The sequence below is a fragment of the Ascidiella aspersa genome, chromosome 6 (genome assembly GCF_963924565.1).
Source record: "Ascidiella aspersa chromosome 6, kaAscAspe10.2, whole genome shotgun sequence".
NCBI classification, from domain to species: Eukaryota; Metazoa; Chordata; class Ascidiacea; order Phlebobranchia; family Ascidiidae; genus Ascidiella; species Ascidiella aspersa.
Window position 1 is genome coordinate 24,639,140 of NC_139452.1, and position 15,638 is coordinate 24,654,777.

At 35.5% G+C, this 15,638-nt stretch overlaps 1 protein-coding gene across 2 annotated transcripts; it reads right to left on the reverse strand.

Annotated features, from left to right (window-relative positions):
- Nucleotides 1-29: 29 nt before the first annotated feature.
- LOC146140948 (xaa-Pro aminopeptidase 2-like) lies at nucleotides 30-13,453 on the reverse strand. Of its 2 annotated transcripts, XM_083391630.1 has the most exons (15): nucleotides 13,318-13,453; nucleotides 12,876-13,044; nucleotides 11,916-12,008; nucleotides 9,989-10,146; nucleotides 9,134-9,215; nucleotides 8,568-8,714; nucleotides 7,972-8,117; nucleotides 7,326-7,412; nucleotides 6,769-6,956; nucleotides 4,568-4,700; nucleotides 3,212-3,386; nucleotides 2,502-2,567; nucleotides 1,795-1,871; nucleotides 1,382-1,480; nucleotides 30-603 (listed from the first exon to the last, which is right to left on the reverse strand). In XM_083391630.1, the coding sequence occupies exons 1-15, from the start codon at nucleotides 13,369-13,371 to the stop codon at nucleotides 403-405; spliced, it is 1,875 nt and encodes a 624-aa protein (XP_083247756.1). In that variant the 5' UTR covers nucleotides 13,372-13,453; the 3' UTR covers nucleotides 30-402. The 2 variants fall into 2 exon arrangements, with proteins under 2 accessions (XP_083247756.1, XP_083247757.1); XM_083391631.1 differs by lacking the exons at nucleotides 30-603; nucleotides 1,795-1,871 and having other exon boundaries at nucleotides 1,386-1,480.
- Nucleotides 13,454-15,638: the final 2,185 nt, after the last annotated feature.

The following is a 15,638-nucleotide window of genomic DNA, read 5'->3' on the forward strand; positions in this document are numbered from 1 at the left end:
TAGGCTATATGTTTGCTAATTTGTTTATTCAAAATTCAAATTACTTTAAACGTTTAGTTTTGATTTACCGGAAAAACTGATTTATCGAATTGGAATTAACATTCAAAACTCCTACTATTATAAAAATCCGTTTTAAGTCGAATAGATTGCGAAAACAAAAAATAAAAAAGTGACTTGTAAAATCAAGAAAATTAATGTTATTTGCAGGTAAGAATAGTCTACGATAAAGTTTATTTTTGCCGTATAAATTAAAACCATGCATTTTTTGTTAATTTTTACACTCTTAGAACGACTACAAATATGTTGAAATGTGTCTTGTATAATTATTCATGTTACGATTAAGGAAAAATCATTTAAGAAATGTAAACAGTAGTCCGAAATTTGACTAATGGTACACAATTTTCAACATTGCATCAGATAGTTTGCGATTGCAATTGCCACAACAAGAATTAGGCTTGGTTTGGCCAAAGTGGTGCCTTCATTTCTTAGAATGGGCAAAGTTGCTTCTTCAAGCCATTCCTTTAGTTGCGGCTTGTTCTGCTTGATTGCTTCATCACCAACTATTAAGAGCACTCTCCGGTGGTAGCTGTTTAAATGCTCCAACTAAATACATATACAAAAATTGATTTGGAATACTTAAGTAGCCTAATACAAAATGAAATGTTCAGCGTGATTTTCATGGGTCTATAAGCGAAAATCAGAAAGACGTAATTTCAAAAATATTTAGTTTTCCCTAAGATTTAGACCTAATGTAGAAAAACAACTAGCCTGCAGTGAAGTTCGAACTCACAACCTCCCACCATACCTGAACCGCCGCTCTACCAACTGAGCTAGAAAGTCTCCTAAGTAAGCTAGCCTAAAAAAACGTTCAAAGCTCACTGCAGGCTAGTTGTTTTTCTAGTCTGCCTTGCTTGCATCATTGATCGACAGATTCGGTGAGTCTGCGATGGCTTTCGGTGTATGCCCCAATAGTTTTAGCGAAAATCAAGATACAACATGAAACAATATTTGTACGTCCAGTTAATGTATTCGCAACACTTTTGCTTTGTTATAGTCAGCTTGTCGAAAATATGCATCTTTTTTGAACTATTTTTTTAATGCTTTTAGCATGAGATCGCCTGATAATATCAGTATCGCCTGGTTGCTAGTTTTACGTCATCATGTTATAACGTAACTTTGTGACGTCATCTCTGAAAAATTCAAGGCCTTTCGACCATTTTGCAATTATAGGCTGTATATTTTACGGAAAAAATGTATCAAGGAGGACACGATCTTATTTTTTGCTAAAATTACACATACTTTTAAAATTAAACATTTTTGCAAATTAGCTTAAACTTTTTTTCCCCTTGATTACAATCTTTTTTGAAATATTCTACGTCACCTCAGCATCGTCGAATAAATTTTCCATTATCATTTTACGTTGAAAAGGAACCAGGGTCATCGCTTCGAAAGTGTAGAAGTCGTAGCCTCCAAATTGATACTAAAATATAGACGAATGCTGTAAATCAAATCAACATGCAAATGCTCAACTTTCTGCGTTGAACTGAAATAGCTTACGTTCCTATATATTTTTAACAGTTCATTTAAAATGAGCTTATCAAAAATCGGTGTAGTCAAGTGCAATATTGAGATCCTTTACCGTAAAACAATTTTCCTTCGAATAACTTCGCCTGTAATTTTAAACTACTTATTTTTAAACTCTTTTGTTTAGGCGAGTCGAAACAGCGACACCTCGCGGACTTTGTGTGTTGAACTGCAAACGTTTTGGTCCTATAATATATTTGAAGGTCTTACCGTCGTGTTTGCTTTTACTACCACATTCATGTTTTCGTGTCTCAATCCAAATTCTCCATCTTGATAATATCCGGGCTCTGTAAATTCATTACTTTCTTAATTCAAGGGAAATATGTTTCAACAAATTAAAAAATACTGCAGGCAACGTTGAATTTAATAAAATAGAATTCAATTCGGTCCGGAGTGTGCATTTCGTGGTACATATCACTTGGCTGAAAATAGCAAAGCTGCAGAGATTCATTAATGATAGGTTGTGCCGTCGGGCTATGACGTGTACAAAAGCATGCTATGGCGTATGACGTGTACAAAAGCAAGCTATGGCGTCATAAATGTATAACGTAGGCCTTTATCGCAGTATTAAAAGGAGCGCGTAAACCCTCTAACAAAGAAATAATTCTAACGCTGGGATCAAAAGTGGACCCATATACCAGTTTTTCTTAACCCCGAGACCGTGGACTGATTTCAAACGTTCTAGGTGAGTCTGCGAGCACATCACAAGGCTTAGTTTACATTTTTATAGTTGCGATATTTTGTTTTTCAATTTGCTATCCGTGAAAACTACAAAGTATATGTTATAAAACAGTGATTGATTCATTAAAGTTAAATGAAATTGCTTGTCCATAAATAAATCTCTTTTACTTAAGTACTATTACTTAAGTACGAGAATTTTTAGGATAATAAAAAAAATATGTAATTTTTCGCCTCACCAACACTGGTAGTCATTCCTGGTTGTAAACGAAAACCTTCACCATAGCTTCCCATGTATGGAGGGTCTGAATAATCAAAGTTACCTATGTTAAATATTTTGTTTTTTCTGAATTTTGTAATATTTAATTCAGTGTCGTTTTTATTTCTTCCAAATGGCTTGACTTGATTTAAGTCATTTGGCCAAAATAAAATGATTTGACTTGAGTATTTTAACTAACCACATTGACGTGGACTTACATATTAATTTAGTTGAATGACTTTGGTTTAAATTAAGTGTTTTCGTAAAACAATTTTTACAATTTTTATAACATTGGGTTGTTTATCTTGCTTGCAATATGCTGCTATTTTGTTACTTTTCAACTTGTTACTCATAATCGGAATAATTTAACAATTTTATTAATTCAGCGTTTTTTTTTTATATATATTAGTGGCCTAACCCGAAGCTTACGCTTTAAAAATGACTTGGGCTGGGACTTTTTACCAAATACTTGTCTGTGACTCAAGTCTTTTCAAAATGACTTGTTTACAACATTGTTCTTTTAACAATTGCAAAACGTTTCGGAAAATGTTGCGAATTAACTGCAATCAATATGAAATTTACTATAGTTAGTCATCTTTTACGTCATTGGACTCCGATAACTGTACAGTTCTTGTTTACCTAAATTAGGATAGACAACAACTAATTTTACAAAATCAAGATGGTACTTACATTCGTGAATGGCAAGGTACTGTCCCACCCCATGTCCCGTGCCATGACGATACTCCAGACCAACTTCGTACAAGTATCTTCTAGCCAAGATGTCCAAGTCAGTGCTAAGTTTCGTGTATGGGAAGATTGCCTTTTCAACGTCGATCATTCCAAGCAGGGCTCGAGTAAAAGTCTCCTGCAAAAAAGTGCGACAGTTACAACCCGATATCAAATGAAACCGATACTGTTTCAAATTGATGAACGAAAACGTGAAAATGCAACGTTTTTAGGTCGTTCGGTCGAATTTTCTTTCGGATGTTGTTTCACTGTTTTCTTATTTTTTTTTTTGAATCGTAAAACGTGGTTAATTCAGAAATTACCTTGGTGGGTAAGACAGGTTTTATCTTACCAAGAAGTTAATTTGAATTTCATCTATATTCTATACCCATTTAGAACAAGTACACCTAAAGACAACGCAGACTCACCGAACGTCAAGTCGCCTGTACTAACAGAATGTGGCAAGCATTGGCGTATGCTTGTTTCTCGACTCGTTCCTCTCTGAGCCTGTATAGCTCAGTTTTTTCTAGCCTACCTTGCTTGCATCATTGATCGACAAATTCGGTGAGTCTAGGATGACTCTCGGTGTACCAATGAAACGTAAGCCGAAATCGTTGGTCAAAAAGCAGCTAGAAGGGCTAGATCACACTGGTTAACACACATATGTGTGTGCGCATGTTTCATTTAACATTTGGAACAAGTTTGCTTTTGTTGTTAGGTCTTATTTGGCACACTTCACCAAGCTAAAAATGGTCTGAAGACCCACAAGGCCTACTTTATACAATCTAATATTTGTCACATCAGCAAATTACCCAAATTTTATTGAAGTTGTCCGGTCTAAGGCGTTGTTATCGAAAATTAACTAAATTATCTGTGTCAGTGCACCCAAGTCACTGTTTTCAAACTTGACTTCAGTCATTTGGGCAAAATGGCTTGACGTATGTTAAGGTGCTTCAAATGAATACGTTTTTTACTCAAAATTTGGTTATTCAAACCACTTATTAAATGTAATAAATGTTAACCTTCTACTTGTTTCGTTTTAGTGTGTTTGCTTAGCGAAATTTAAGTTATAATGGAACCTGTTTACCATTTTTAGAAATTTAACATATATTTTTGATGCGAATGCTGTAACTTAAAAATGACTTGCCTATTGACTTGAACTTTCAACTTTTTTTAACAACGTTTAAACTTGGACTACAGTTAATTTACAAATAACTTGACCGGACCTTAATTCCCTTCGCAAATGACTTGACTGGGACTTGAGTCATTTCAAAATGACAGGTTTACAACACTGAAAATTGCTATAAAAAAATATCTCACCCTTTGAAAGTCAGTCGGTTGGCCGTAATGCATTGTCCTGGTAGTATCAGTTGTTCCTTCGAAGTATTGACCACCGGAGTCGACAAGATAGGGCTCGGTTGTGGTTAGGTTTCGATTTGTGTATTCTGATGACCTGGAACAGGGTGGTCCAACTTATTTTCATCGCGAGCCAAAAACAAGGTTTATTTTATCTTGCGGGCCAATGTTTTTAAATTGCGATTCTTAGGCTTATTGCTGGCAAATTATACATAGTCTATGCTCTATGCTCTATGGCATATATACTAACTTTATGGAATGTATACCTTTGTTCAGTTACGGTAGTTATGAAATAATTTCAATACCAAAAAATTAAAAAAACACAAATTGAAGCGATATTGCCAGATTGAACCAAAGCTGACTATCAGTTCCCGGGCCAAAAAAGCTGAACTCGCGGGCCAACTTTGGCCCGCGGGCCTGCAGTAGGACCACGCTGATCTGGAATAACCCGATGAGTTGGTTTGTAATTTAGCGTGATATTTTATACAGAGGCAATTTACTTTTTTCGGCTACTGACTTATAGGTAGCTCACCAATGGCGCAGCATTATTTTTAGTTTGATAACTGGCTAGGGTCCACATATATATCTTGTAGTAGTATATGTTTCGATCCAACACCAAATTAAGCATTTCACTACCATGCGTTGATTAAATCAATGTATTTCTATTTTTTTTAGGTGGGGGTTCAAACTTTTTCATTTTGTACGCCAAAAAAAATAATGTCGCACTATACTCACGAGGGTCGAAGTGAAGTTGCGTACACACAAACGAAAATCACGCACGACTTGGCGCTGAATGCAATCACCATTCAAGCGCTAACCGATAATAATAGCGCGTAAGGGACGCTAGCAAAAAAACACCAACGCGCGAGCCACACGTGCTTAAGGCTAGCGTGCTGCAGTGCAGCACTCACAAGAGCGGGACAACAAATTACAGGGCACGCGACTCGTACAATGGCCAAACTCAACGACAGTAAGCAGTGAAGCCTGTAGTAATGTCTTATTGCAAAACTTATTTTGATGAAAGGAGTAATTTCTTAAATCTCGATTTTTACCTTATTTGTTTAATGGATCTTTGGAAATTAGTAGTCGGTTTTCGATTGGATTGTTTTGTTTAATATATCGGACAACCGCAGTTTGGAGAAACAAATGGAATGTTTCGACATAAACGTCACAAGTTTAGGTGGCTTTCGTTAGTTGTAATGTAAAACTTGCTGTTCTCACGGTTGACTTTCCTACCAATGATAAAATAATACTGTGTGTTTAAAGGTATAAAGTTGTCTGTGCCGTAGGCATATAAAGGGTTTGCGTGAAACGCGAAAGATGTTGCGTTTATCTGATTAAAAGTTCAACTACTTTCATAAATGAAGAAAATGTGCCCTCGATGTAACACAGTCCACAGAGGTCAAAAAAAGTCATTTTGAAATAGCCTAATTATGTCAAATCAAGTCATGTCATTTTAAAACAGTGACTTAAGTGCACTTAAGTCAAGTCACTCAAGTAGTTTAATTTAAGGCATTACATCGCTGAAAACTAGTTAAAAAAACTTAGGATATTCCTTTATGCACAGTTTTTTTTTGTTGAGCAAAAACATAACCAGCTAACCAGCAGTGGTTTGTAGTGGTTTAGGGCAGCGCTTCCCAGCCAGTGGGTCGAAGCTATTTCAGGTGGGTCGTTTCTAACTGTTACCGTTTTCCATTAGATTCGAAAATTATTGCATAACCATTACGTAACATTTATGCAACAATGTAACAATAACAATTAGATGTTTTGTGTCGCATTAACTATTTCACTACGTATGCCAGTAGTAAAGATGCAGGTTTTATGTAACTTTATTTGCTTGGTCGTACTCATTGTGGGTCGCACAATACAAACTTGCATTAAAAGCGGGTCGAGAACTGAAAAAGGTTGAAAGACTCCTTATGTCTGATTACTATCAGAGGTTGCCAACATCTACCGAGCTGTACTTGGTTTATCAGTTAATAGCACTCTAACAGCCACACCCTGTAGCATGGCTCGCCCTTCTGCGATACCAGTTAGTCGTAAGCCACACGAGAGAGAAGGAAAAAAACACAGAATATTATTATTACGTAAGTGACCAAGGCAAAGGGCGAGGTCACGATGGAGTGATAAGGCTCATATTTTATTAGATTACTATGCAAGGTTACTTGTAATGACTGAGAGCGGCGTTGGGTCCGCTTGCAGAAATTGTGTCGAAGCTGAGTCCCTTGTTTGCTGGTTGGGCTGCTCGGAACTCTCGCAGACGCTCTTGACCCGAAAGCTCGTCCACTTTTCCGAGGGGAACGTTCTCTTCCAGCCACATGAGATACTCGCAAACCGCCACGGAGTCGTATATCTGGAGGAAAACAAGCACCGCAGGGTGATGTGTTTATTCGCTTAAAACGTGAAAGACTTGGAAATAACACAAGCCAACTGTGGTAAGAATATTAAAATTCATACAGAACTAGGTAGCATTTTGAAGGGTTCGAATATCTCTTTATTAATTTTCAACAGAATGAAAAGGCAACTGAGAGATTGTTTTTGTTGTGAGAGTGTCTTATCTTAAACAAAACAAAAAAAAGGGCAAGAAAAATCTTTTATGTTTATGTCAAATAAATTTAACTTGCATAGATGTTCGAATTCCCCCCCCCCCCTAACAGCAATAGTTTTTAGAGCAATCTCCTATATATGCTTTATAAAACAAAAACATTAAGTATTGTCTTACGTGTGCTTGTTTTATGACTTTAATTTCTATTGGATTTTTAACGGCTTTGGCAACTTTAAGCGGAGAATCAGTTGAGTATTGGAGATCCTACAGAAGTAAAATATTCAAGTAATTAGTAAATCGTCGTTAATCGCGTCGGAAATACGTAATAAAAACATAATCAATTTTAGTTTATTGAATCGATATCTTTGCTCAAAGCTTATTTTTTTAGCATAACAAATGGAAAACACTACCGTTCAATATAGTGAAAGCGTTAGAACAATTGAAAGAGAATACAATAGCGGGCACTGGTCTGGAATCCTACCACATTTTCGTCCGGGGGGTTAGATGATTGCTAACATTATTTGGTTTAGGGTGTAAATTAGCGTTTGGGTTTAGGTGGGTCAAATATTAGTATTGCTATTATATTTATTTTTCCTATATTTGTTTCTTTCTTGCAATTTCAATTTTGACAACTCGTTTTTTTACAGAAAACAAGTTATAGGGTTCTAGACCAGGGCCCAATAGCGTTCTATAATAGTGAAATCCTTAAAGTAATAAAAAAGTATACCGTTCTATAGTATTGAAATCATTGTACATTACACAGTGAAAAAAACAAAAGCGAACCCTTATTAAATACAGTAGTTAGTTGTCCTTATGGACAAACCGTGTCGACGGCGCTGTACATCCCATAATTTGATCCTGTCCTAGGCAACCAAAAGCGTTTGCTGGAATTGGTTGCTAGGTTAACCAATGTTGGTCTGGCTTCGTCGTAAGGTAAAACCATAACACACGTTGATGCTGCTTCACAACCTAAAAATCGCAAAAATTGGATCGAAGCCGATATCCTAAGCCACTGCTGGTCGGCAAACTGTGGGTCTTTTAATCATTTTTCGTGGGTGGTAAGCTATTTTTTATTATTCTGGTTTTATGGGCCATATAATAGAAACAAAGTAAGATAATGACTGGTTGTAACTCATTTTTTCAACTAAAATCCCGGGAAATACATTTTACGTTTCAAATGTTGTTTAAGTAATTACGGCAGTTGGTTTCGGATCTGATCGGGAAACATTTTGGTTAAAAAATATCGGGTATTGGAATCAGAATAAAAAGCCAGGTTTCGGACATCCCTATAGTTAAATCTATAGCTCAAATAAAAAACACATTTTATAATGTTTTTTAATAATTCCTAATAATAAAGCTGCGTCCAATTTTAAGTCCAAGAAGTCTTCTAGTTTGCCTAACAGTCATCTGTTTTTAAACCTGTGCGGTTCAAGTGGTCGATCATTTCTTGATATTGGAAGAAGTCGGTGTTGGCGAACAAGTAAATCTCGTCACTCCTTGAAATAATCGCGTACGATGTAAACACGGGAGTGTTTGGGATGTCGTTACCTCGCAAGTTGTAAAACCCTGAAAATAAAAAAAAGAGTGTTGTTATGACTTAAGTCAATGACTTGAATTAAATGCAATTAAGTGACTCTTTTCAAAATACTTGATTAAAGTTGTTTTTCAATGACTTGACTTAAGTCGTTTAGGAAAATGCCCAGACTTGACCTAAGTCTGCTGGACAAATTACTTGACTTGACTTGACATTATGTTTTTAAAAGACTTGACTGGTACCTAATTTATTTTTTATTTATTTTTATGTTTCATGCAGGTTTATTTTTATGTTTCATGCAGGTTTCTTTATGTTTTTTTTAGATTTGCAAATTTAAAGCATTTTAAAGCTGTTGACAGCGAAATTTGTTAAATGGATGTGCTACAAATGAAATGAGTGTTAGCGAAATATTAATTTTTGATTTTTTAAAGGGATTTGAAACTATACTCACAGGCAATCTCGTCCAAAACTGTGAGCAGAAGATAGTCGACATTGTTGTCCTCCATTACGGCGCGTGTATCCGAAAGTTTTTCCTAAAAAAATCAGGTTATATAAAAGTAAAACCGGTGGTGATTAATCTGTCTAATTAACCAATACTTTGTAAAATAAAATTAATTATTACGTTTAGTCAAGAGACGAAGGGCTCACGTCGCAAAATAAAGACTTAATGGTAACCAATAAACAAAACTTAAAAAAAAGAGTAGGGCACGATTGAGGATTGTACTAAGACTTCTGGGCGAAACGTGCTTGATCACCAATTGTACGTTACGACAAGTTTTTACAGATATGATCACCAGTTGTATTGTTATATAATTGCTCGATTTTCAACTCGATGACCTCTGTACCGCTGCTGCCCTGTGATTTCATTGCACTACGCAATGATTTTACGTCGCTGTTGTCAACGAAAACGCAATCGGTAAATGAAATCAGTGCCAAGTATTGCACAGCTTCTATTTCCACCATTCCATTGAAACGAGGTTGTATATGTGCGACCATGGGTGCACCAGGCAATAGTCCTATGGTCGATTTTTTAGTGGCTCCCTAAGGGTGTATCTCAGTTGGCAACTTGGTTAGTAGAGCGACAGTTCAAGTAGGCCAGAGGTCTTGAGTTCCAACTTCACCGCAGACTAGTTGTTTTTCTAGCCTGGCATTGCTTGTATTTTAATCCTGATAATACTGACTGGTTTCGGAAAGTCGAAGCTCCCGGCGTATTTGAGTTTGAATTAGGTTTTCTCATTAAATAGATATATAGAAAAAAACTTTACCCATTCAATGTGAAAGTGATTTGAGTTCATAGACAACTCACGATCCAGTCTTTTCCTGCGTACGTCACCGGGTGAACTATCACATGTGTTCCGCTAGGTGGCGGTCGATCGCTCCAAACAGAGTCCATCAGATCCGGAATCGATTGTGACATCACGAGGTTACCTTCGGTCAACGTTGTTTGCATACTTTGCCAAGCATCTGCAAATAGATTAGGGCTTCTAAACCACACATTAGAACCTTCGCCTGGTTTTAAATTGACATTAGTGTTGTACAAACATCAGTGTATTTTTTGCACCTCTATCACTTTTTTTAAATGACTTTGCTATAAGTCATTTTTACAAATATCTTGGGTGAAATGAGGTATTTTCATTAGGCAGTATTTTTTTTTTTTTTTTTTATAAATTTTGGTTATTTATCTTAATATTGCTCATAAAAACAACTTGCTTGTCGTGTTTTGCGTTTTTCGTATTTTTAGTTAAGGTATTGCTCATAATCGAACAGGAAAGAGTGATTTTTATGACGTGGACTTGATTTGGAATTCGATTGCTTTATTTATGATTTTACTGGGACTTAACGTCATTTATTCAAAAATACCTTTGGACTTAATTTATTTTGCAAATGCCCTTAATGGGACATAGGTCATTTCAAAACTTGCTTACAACTCTGACTGACATTGATCACAGTCACAAGGCTTGATATCAGGAATATATTTGAAGCTTATTAAATGTTACGAATCTAAATGCAAATTGAGGTGGTAAAATTGTCTGGGATAAGTTTACGAATCGCGCGCCCCTCATACTAAAATATAAAAACGATAATAGGCACTTTTATTACAACATGTTGTTTCAAAGGATGTTGATTACATATAGACACAATATTTGCTTAAGATTATTTGAGGGACCAAGAAGTTTATTTAAAGTTCTTCAACGTTTTTCTTTAAATATTTTTTTAAATAAAAGTACAACTATAATGGACATTTCACACACTCAAATAACACTTTTTGACGCTCACCAAATCAAAACCTTTAAAAAACCTCTACAGACGTGTTCACGTCAGGCATTTCTAGATACCAGACTGTGTATAACTCATAGGCTTCTAAAAAACTTAACGCATTTCAAAAAGCAATCGCAATGAAAACGTTTGGTCTTGTTAAAATTGATTGAAGGGACGATGAAGGAAATGTATTAGGTTTACGGCAGTTTTATTGTAGAATAATACGCCGCTACCTAAATTGGTACTTAGGTGTAAAGTCTAATACGTAGTGGTGAAAGATTAACAGCGCAGGTGTGCAAGAGAGCGCTTATTTATTGTCAAGGCAAAGGCTCTTAAACATGAGGTAGGCGTTTCAATGTATGCGAGTAGGTAAAATTTTCAGTGTTGGACCTACGTGTTATACTACAAATTGCTAATGCGACATCGTTATGTTATTGTGTCATCTGAAACGTAAATCATGTTCATTAATCCATTTTTTCAATGGCAATGATTTTCGCGCAATATGCACGATATGGCAGTGTTGTAACGAAATGACTTATGGCCCAGTATATAGTACTTTGCACATATTAACAAGTCAAGTCCCAGACCAAGTCATCTGTTATCCAAGTATTGTCCCATTCAAGCCATAAGTAGAGCCTACTTTATTTAAGTCATTGAACAAAACTGGAAACGTTAAACTATTAAAATAGGTAAACTTGTCCGATTATGAGGAATATTCATTAATTAATCTAACTAAAAAGAACAAATACGCAGCATATGGCAAGCAAATTGTTTTACGTGCAAACATTTTGATCATAAAAAAATAATTTCATCGCCATTTTGTGAAGAAAATACGGTACCTTAGTTTTAACCCAAGTTATTAACACTATTACTAAAGTCTAAGTCAAGTCAAGCCCCGAAAATAGTGACTTATGTGAACTTAATTCAAGACATCCCCTCGAGTCATTTCAGCACTGCTATAGTCTATTACCCACCTATCGAGTACAGAAAAGGATTGGCGGCAACAACTTGGCCATCGCTCAGTTCGTCTATCAACCAATCCTCCATGCTTGGGACGTTTCTCTCGCCTGCAAAATAAGTTTGAAATTCATGATAACATCAAAAAAGAAAAGCTATTCCTTCGTATTAACGTTGATGGTTGCCGTTGTTAGTTACAAAATTGTTCCGTCATTTATACTGTTAAAAAATTGCAGCTTAATCTATGTTAACTTCGAATTACATTTCGCACAATGATCTAGCGAAGACATAGTGATCCTACTTTTATAACACAACTTTAAATCAACTTTTGTCTAATGTTATACAGTGGAAAGTGAAAATCGTTTCAACTAAGCATTCTAGTTATTTATAACTAAAGCGTGATGATTTTTTGTCTTAGATCTAATAGTAACCGACACTTTAACTAATTTCGCGTTATACCTTTCGTGATTAAAATTCATTGGTGCCAATACAACAATTTTGGATAAAACTTTCGATGCGCATTCGATGAGCTTCGAACAAATTCTGACAAAAACTTTGGGATCGCTAAACATTGAGCAAACTTTGCTAATGGAGTCAGCTTCTGTGTAAACATTCTTAAAAACATTGATCAAAGCACAAGTACTTGGGGGTGAGTGAGGGTAATTTTTTTACGTCGGCTCTGAAGAGACCTGCAATTTCAATTATAGTTCAACACGAGGAACTTTTTTCTGGGTTTGAGAAAAGAAAAAAGAAAATCCGACTGGTCAAAGCAAGAAGGAAAAAAATCGAAACAAATCGAAGTTTTTATGCAAAACTGGTGCCGTTTTCGGCGTACCTGCAGTATTCTGTGGTTTAAAATTTGATTTGTAGAATTTTTATTTAGGTGGTATACTTTTTGGAATATCGAAGAAGCATTAACCTTAAATTGTGTTTAAAGTATGGGATAAAATTTCTAAAAATAGTATCAATATTTTTACCTATCTTCATGAGTATCCAGTTGCAATCCATTTCTCGTTCAGCTTGTATAAAATATCGACCATCAGTCCATAATGCGGACTTGTCCAATGTGATAACTGCTGTACCGGCAGATCCGGTGAAGCCGGTGATCCAAGCTCGTTTCTTGTCATTTTCGGAAAGGTATTCGCTCTTAAATTAGGCACAACATGTTTTAGAAATGTCAAACAGGAAATTGTAAGAGTTTGACACAATTTCTTTTCAATGTACAAAAAAATATCTGAAAGCGTTTTCAGTAGTTGAGGATATAAAGAGCCATCAATTCAAACAACACCAGACTATTCCAGCGAAGCTATGTGCAGTTACTGATCAGGAATTGAGGACCACATTTATCTTGCAAGGGTCAAGGTGATTTAAAAAATCACATATTTAGTGCAACATTATTTCAAACAAGTAAAGAAATACCAAGTGTGAATCGCTTTCAGGGACGATGTAAGCGGAGTAGCTTTGCTTTGTCATTTTGCTTCGCAGATCGATTAAGCGTTGTGTTGTATTTGTGGCTGTCGGTGGTAAAAAGATGTTCTAAAATTGTCATAGTAATAAAACATGTTAAGTGTACGCTAAACACTATCTTAGGTTGTATTGTTAATGTAACTTTAAAATAATTTAGTACGCCAAATAACTTTTAGGAACAAGTGATTCTTTCAACTGAGTACTTAATACCCAGATTATAAAGAGTTATACCAATTCAAAAGTATATTTGGACAACCGATTAGCTCTATAACTTTTAGGTAAGCGTATTTTTGGCCTTATTTTCAGACGACATAAAACTGGTCTGAATAGCCCTGTTAAAAAACGTCATAAACTACTCTGCACAGCCTGTTCAACAAAACTTTACCGGTAGTTAAAACTAAACTGCGTTTTATTTTTATAGTGTCGTAGGGAAAAATGTTTTGAAACATCTAACTATATTTCGCAACATCAAGAGTCACGAAAATTTAGAAAGCGATGATTTGACTTTTTTCTTTGTTGATGGCTGATTTATTCATAATAAAATTGTTGAGCGTGTTTTCTACAAGCAATTATTACGTTAGGGTCGTCGCATTGTCGAACGTCTGCGTCAGCGGCCCGGATATGACGTTTTGCGTCAGATTTTTGTTGATGGTCTTCCTCATTCCACAGAAACTTTGGGTGACTTGCGAACACCAAGCCAACGCAAGCTGAAAATGGGAACTGTTTTGTTAAACTATTTCCAATGCGGGACTTAAACTAAGGCTAAAGCCTCCCTAAATTACAAACTTAAGGTATTTCTGCTGTTAAGCGATAAAATTTCGGCATAATAGTGATTTTTATTGTTACTTTATCAAGGTTTTCGAACATCACAGATTAGATTCTGCAAATTATCAACAAATTGATAATTATTAACTATAATCATTTTTGATATGCGCTACTTAAACTTACTGTACAAGTTACCTCGATCTTCATTTATGTCCATATTGTCCAAAAAGCATAAAATTATATTTACATCCTTATAGTTCTTAAAAAAATTTAAAGTTCGTAAAATTCGCCGAAATTCGATGCACATTCTCAGGCCATTGCACAACTATAGGGGTTTAATTAAGGTTTAGTTTATGTTTTGCATATATATTTTTTTTTCGTCGATTGTCTTAATTTACGTTTCCATGTTTTGCTTATTAATCAGAGGCTAAAGTAAAATAATATTTAAGCCGAACCAATGAAAAGTTTTAGAGATGACGTCAAACAGTCACGTCATAACTGGACGTCGGAAACAAGTAACCTTGGGGACCTGAAGGATATCGGTCGATGTATATAACGCACACATATGCATCTAAAATCTTCGTTTAAATACATTCAAGGAGATGGCGAGATATGACCAGGAAAAAAAATTTTTCACCGCTACTGCAGACCTGGAAATATTCAGCAGCAATTATTTTACCGGAAAAGCGTTCCGGACCGTACCGGCTTACTTCATAAACGGATTAAAAAATTTACTAGCGAATTTCTTTCGTCACTGAATAGAACTTGGTAAATAAATGACTTAAATGAATACTAATGATATTTGTGTCATTTCAATGTAAACTGAGCAACAAAGATTATTTTTTGGCAGATCAAAGTTTTGGTCCTGTTTACCAGAAAACAATTACCAGAAATGCGCTACAAACTAGAGACAGTTTGAACACAAAACATGTCGTCAGTGTTTTTTTTAAGGTACCCCAAATTTCTCCAGCGGTTTCCCAAAATTTGGACTTGCAACAAATATGGCTATTTTTTGGTATTTAAATGAAACACTTGCGGTCTCTTAAAACTACTTAGCGGTCACCCAAACCAAACCTTAAAAAAACCCTGCATGTCGTTATCCGAATATCACGAAAACACTTTAGTTACCATTTATACATCTAGAGAAAACATTAGTTTAAAATACCTGTTAAAACAGCGATTTGAAAGCTCATCTTGATTTGTTTGGTAGGAAGTCCGTAACCGACAAACAGACTTTAAGAAAAATTACAAAACGTAATTCATGAAATCAAACAGAACATTAGTCTCAAATAGCGGTTGCACAATCAATATTTGACCAATTTTTTTTCCTATTGTAATTTAAACTTTACTATTGCAGTTTAGGTTTTAAAAGGGAAATGCACCTGAGAAAATTCATCATGAAACAAATGTTTGCCCTGTAAAAGTCGTATAAAAATTTCACGATATATTACAGGGCCTTTATGACCATTATTAAGGGGTTATATGGAATCAGAATGAACGTTAAGCCA

Coding starts and splice junctions, on each gene's coding strand:
- LOC146140948 (XM_083391630.1), bottom strand. CDS start 13,371: ATGACAAAGCAAAGCTACTCCGCTTACATCGTCCCTGAAAGCGATTCA. Junction 12,009..12,875: donor CTGGATACTCATGAAGATAG/GTAAAAATATTG, acceptor CTTATTTTGCAG/GCGAGAGAAACGTCCCAAGC. Junction 604..1,381: donor ATTTATTCGACGATGCTGAG/GTGACGTAGAAT, acceptor ATATGTATTTAG/TTGGAGCATTTAAACAGCTA.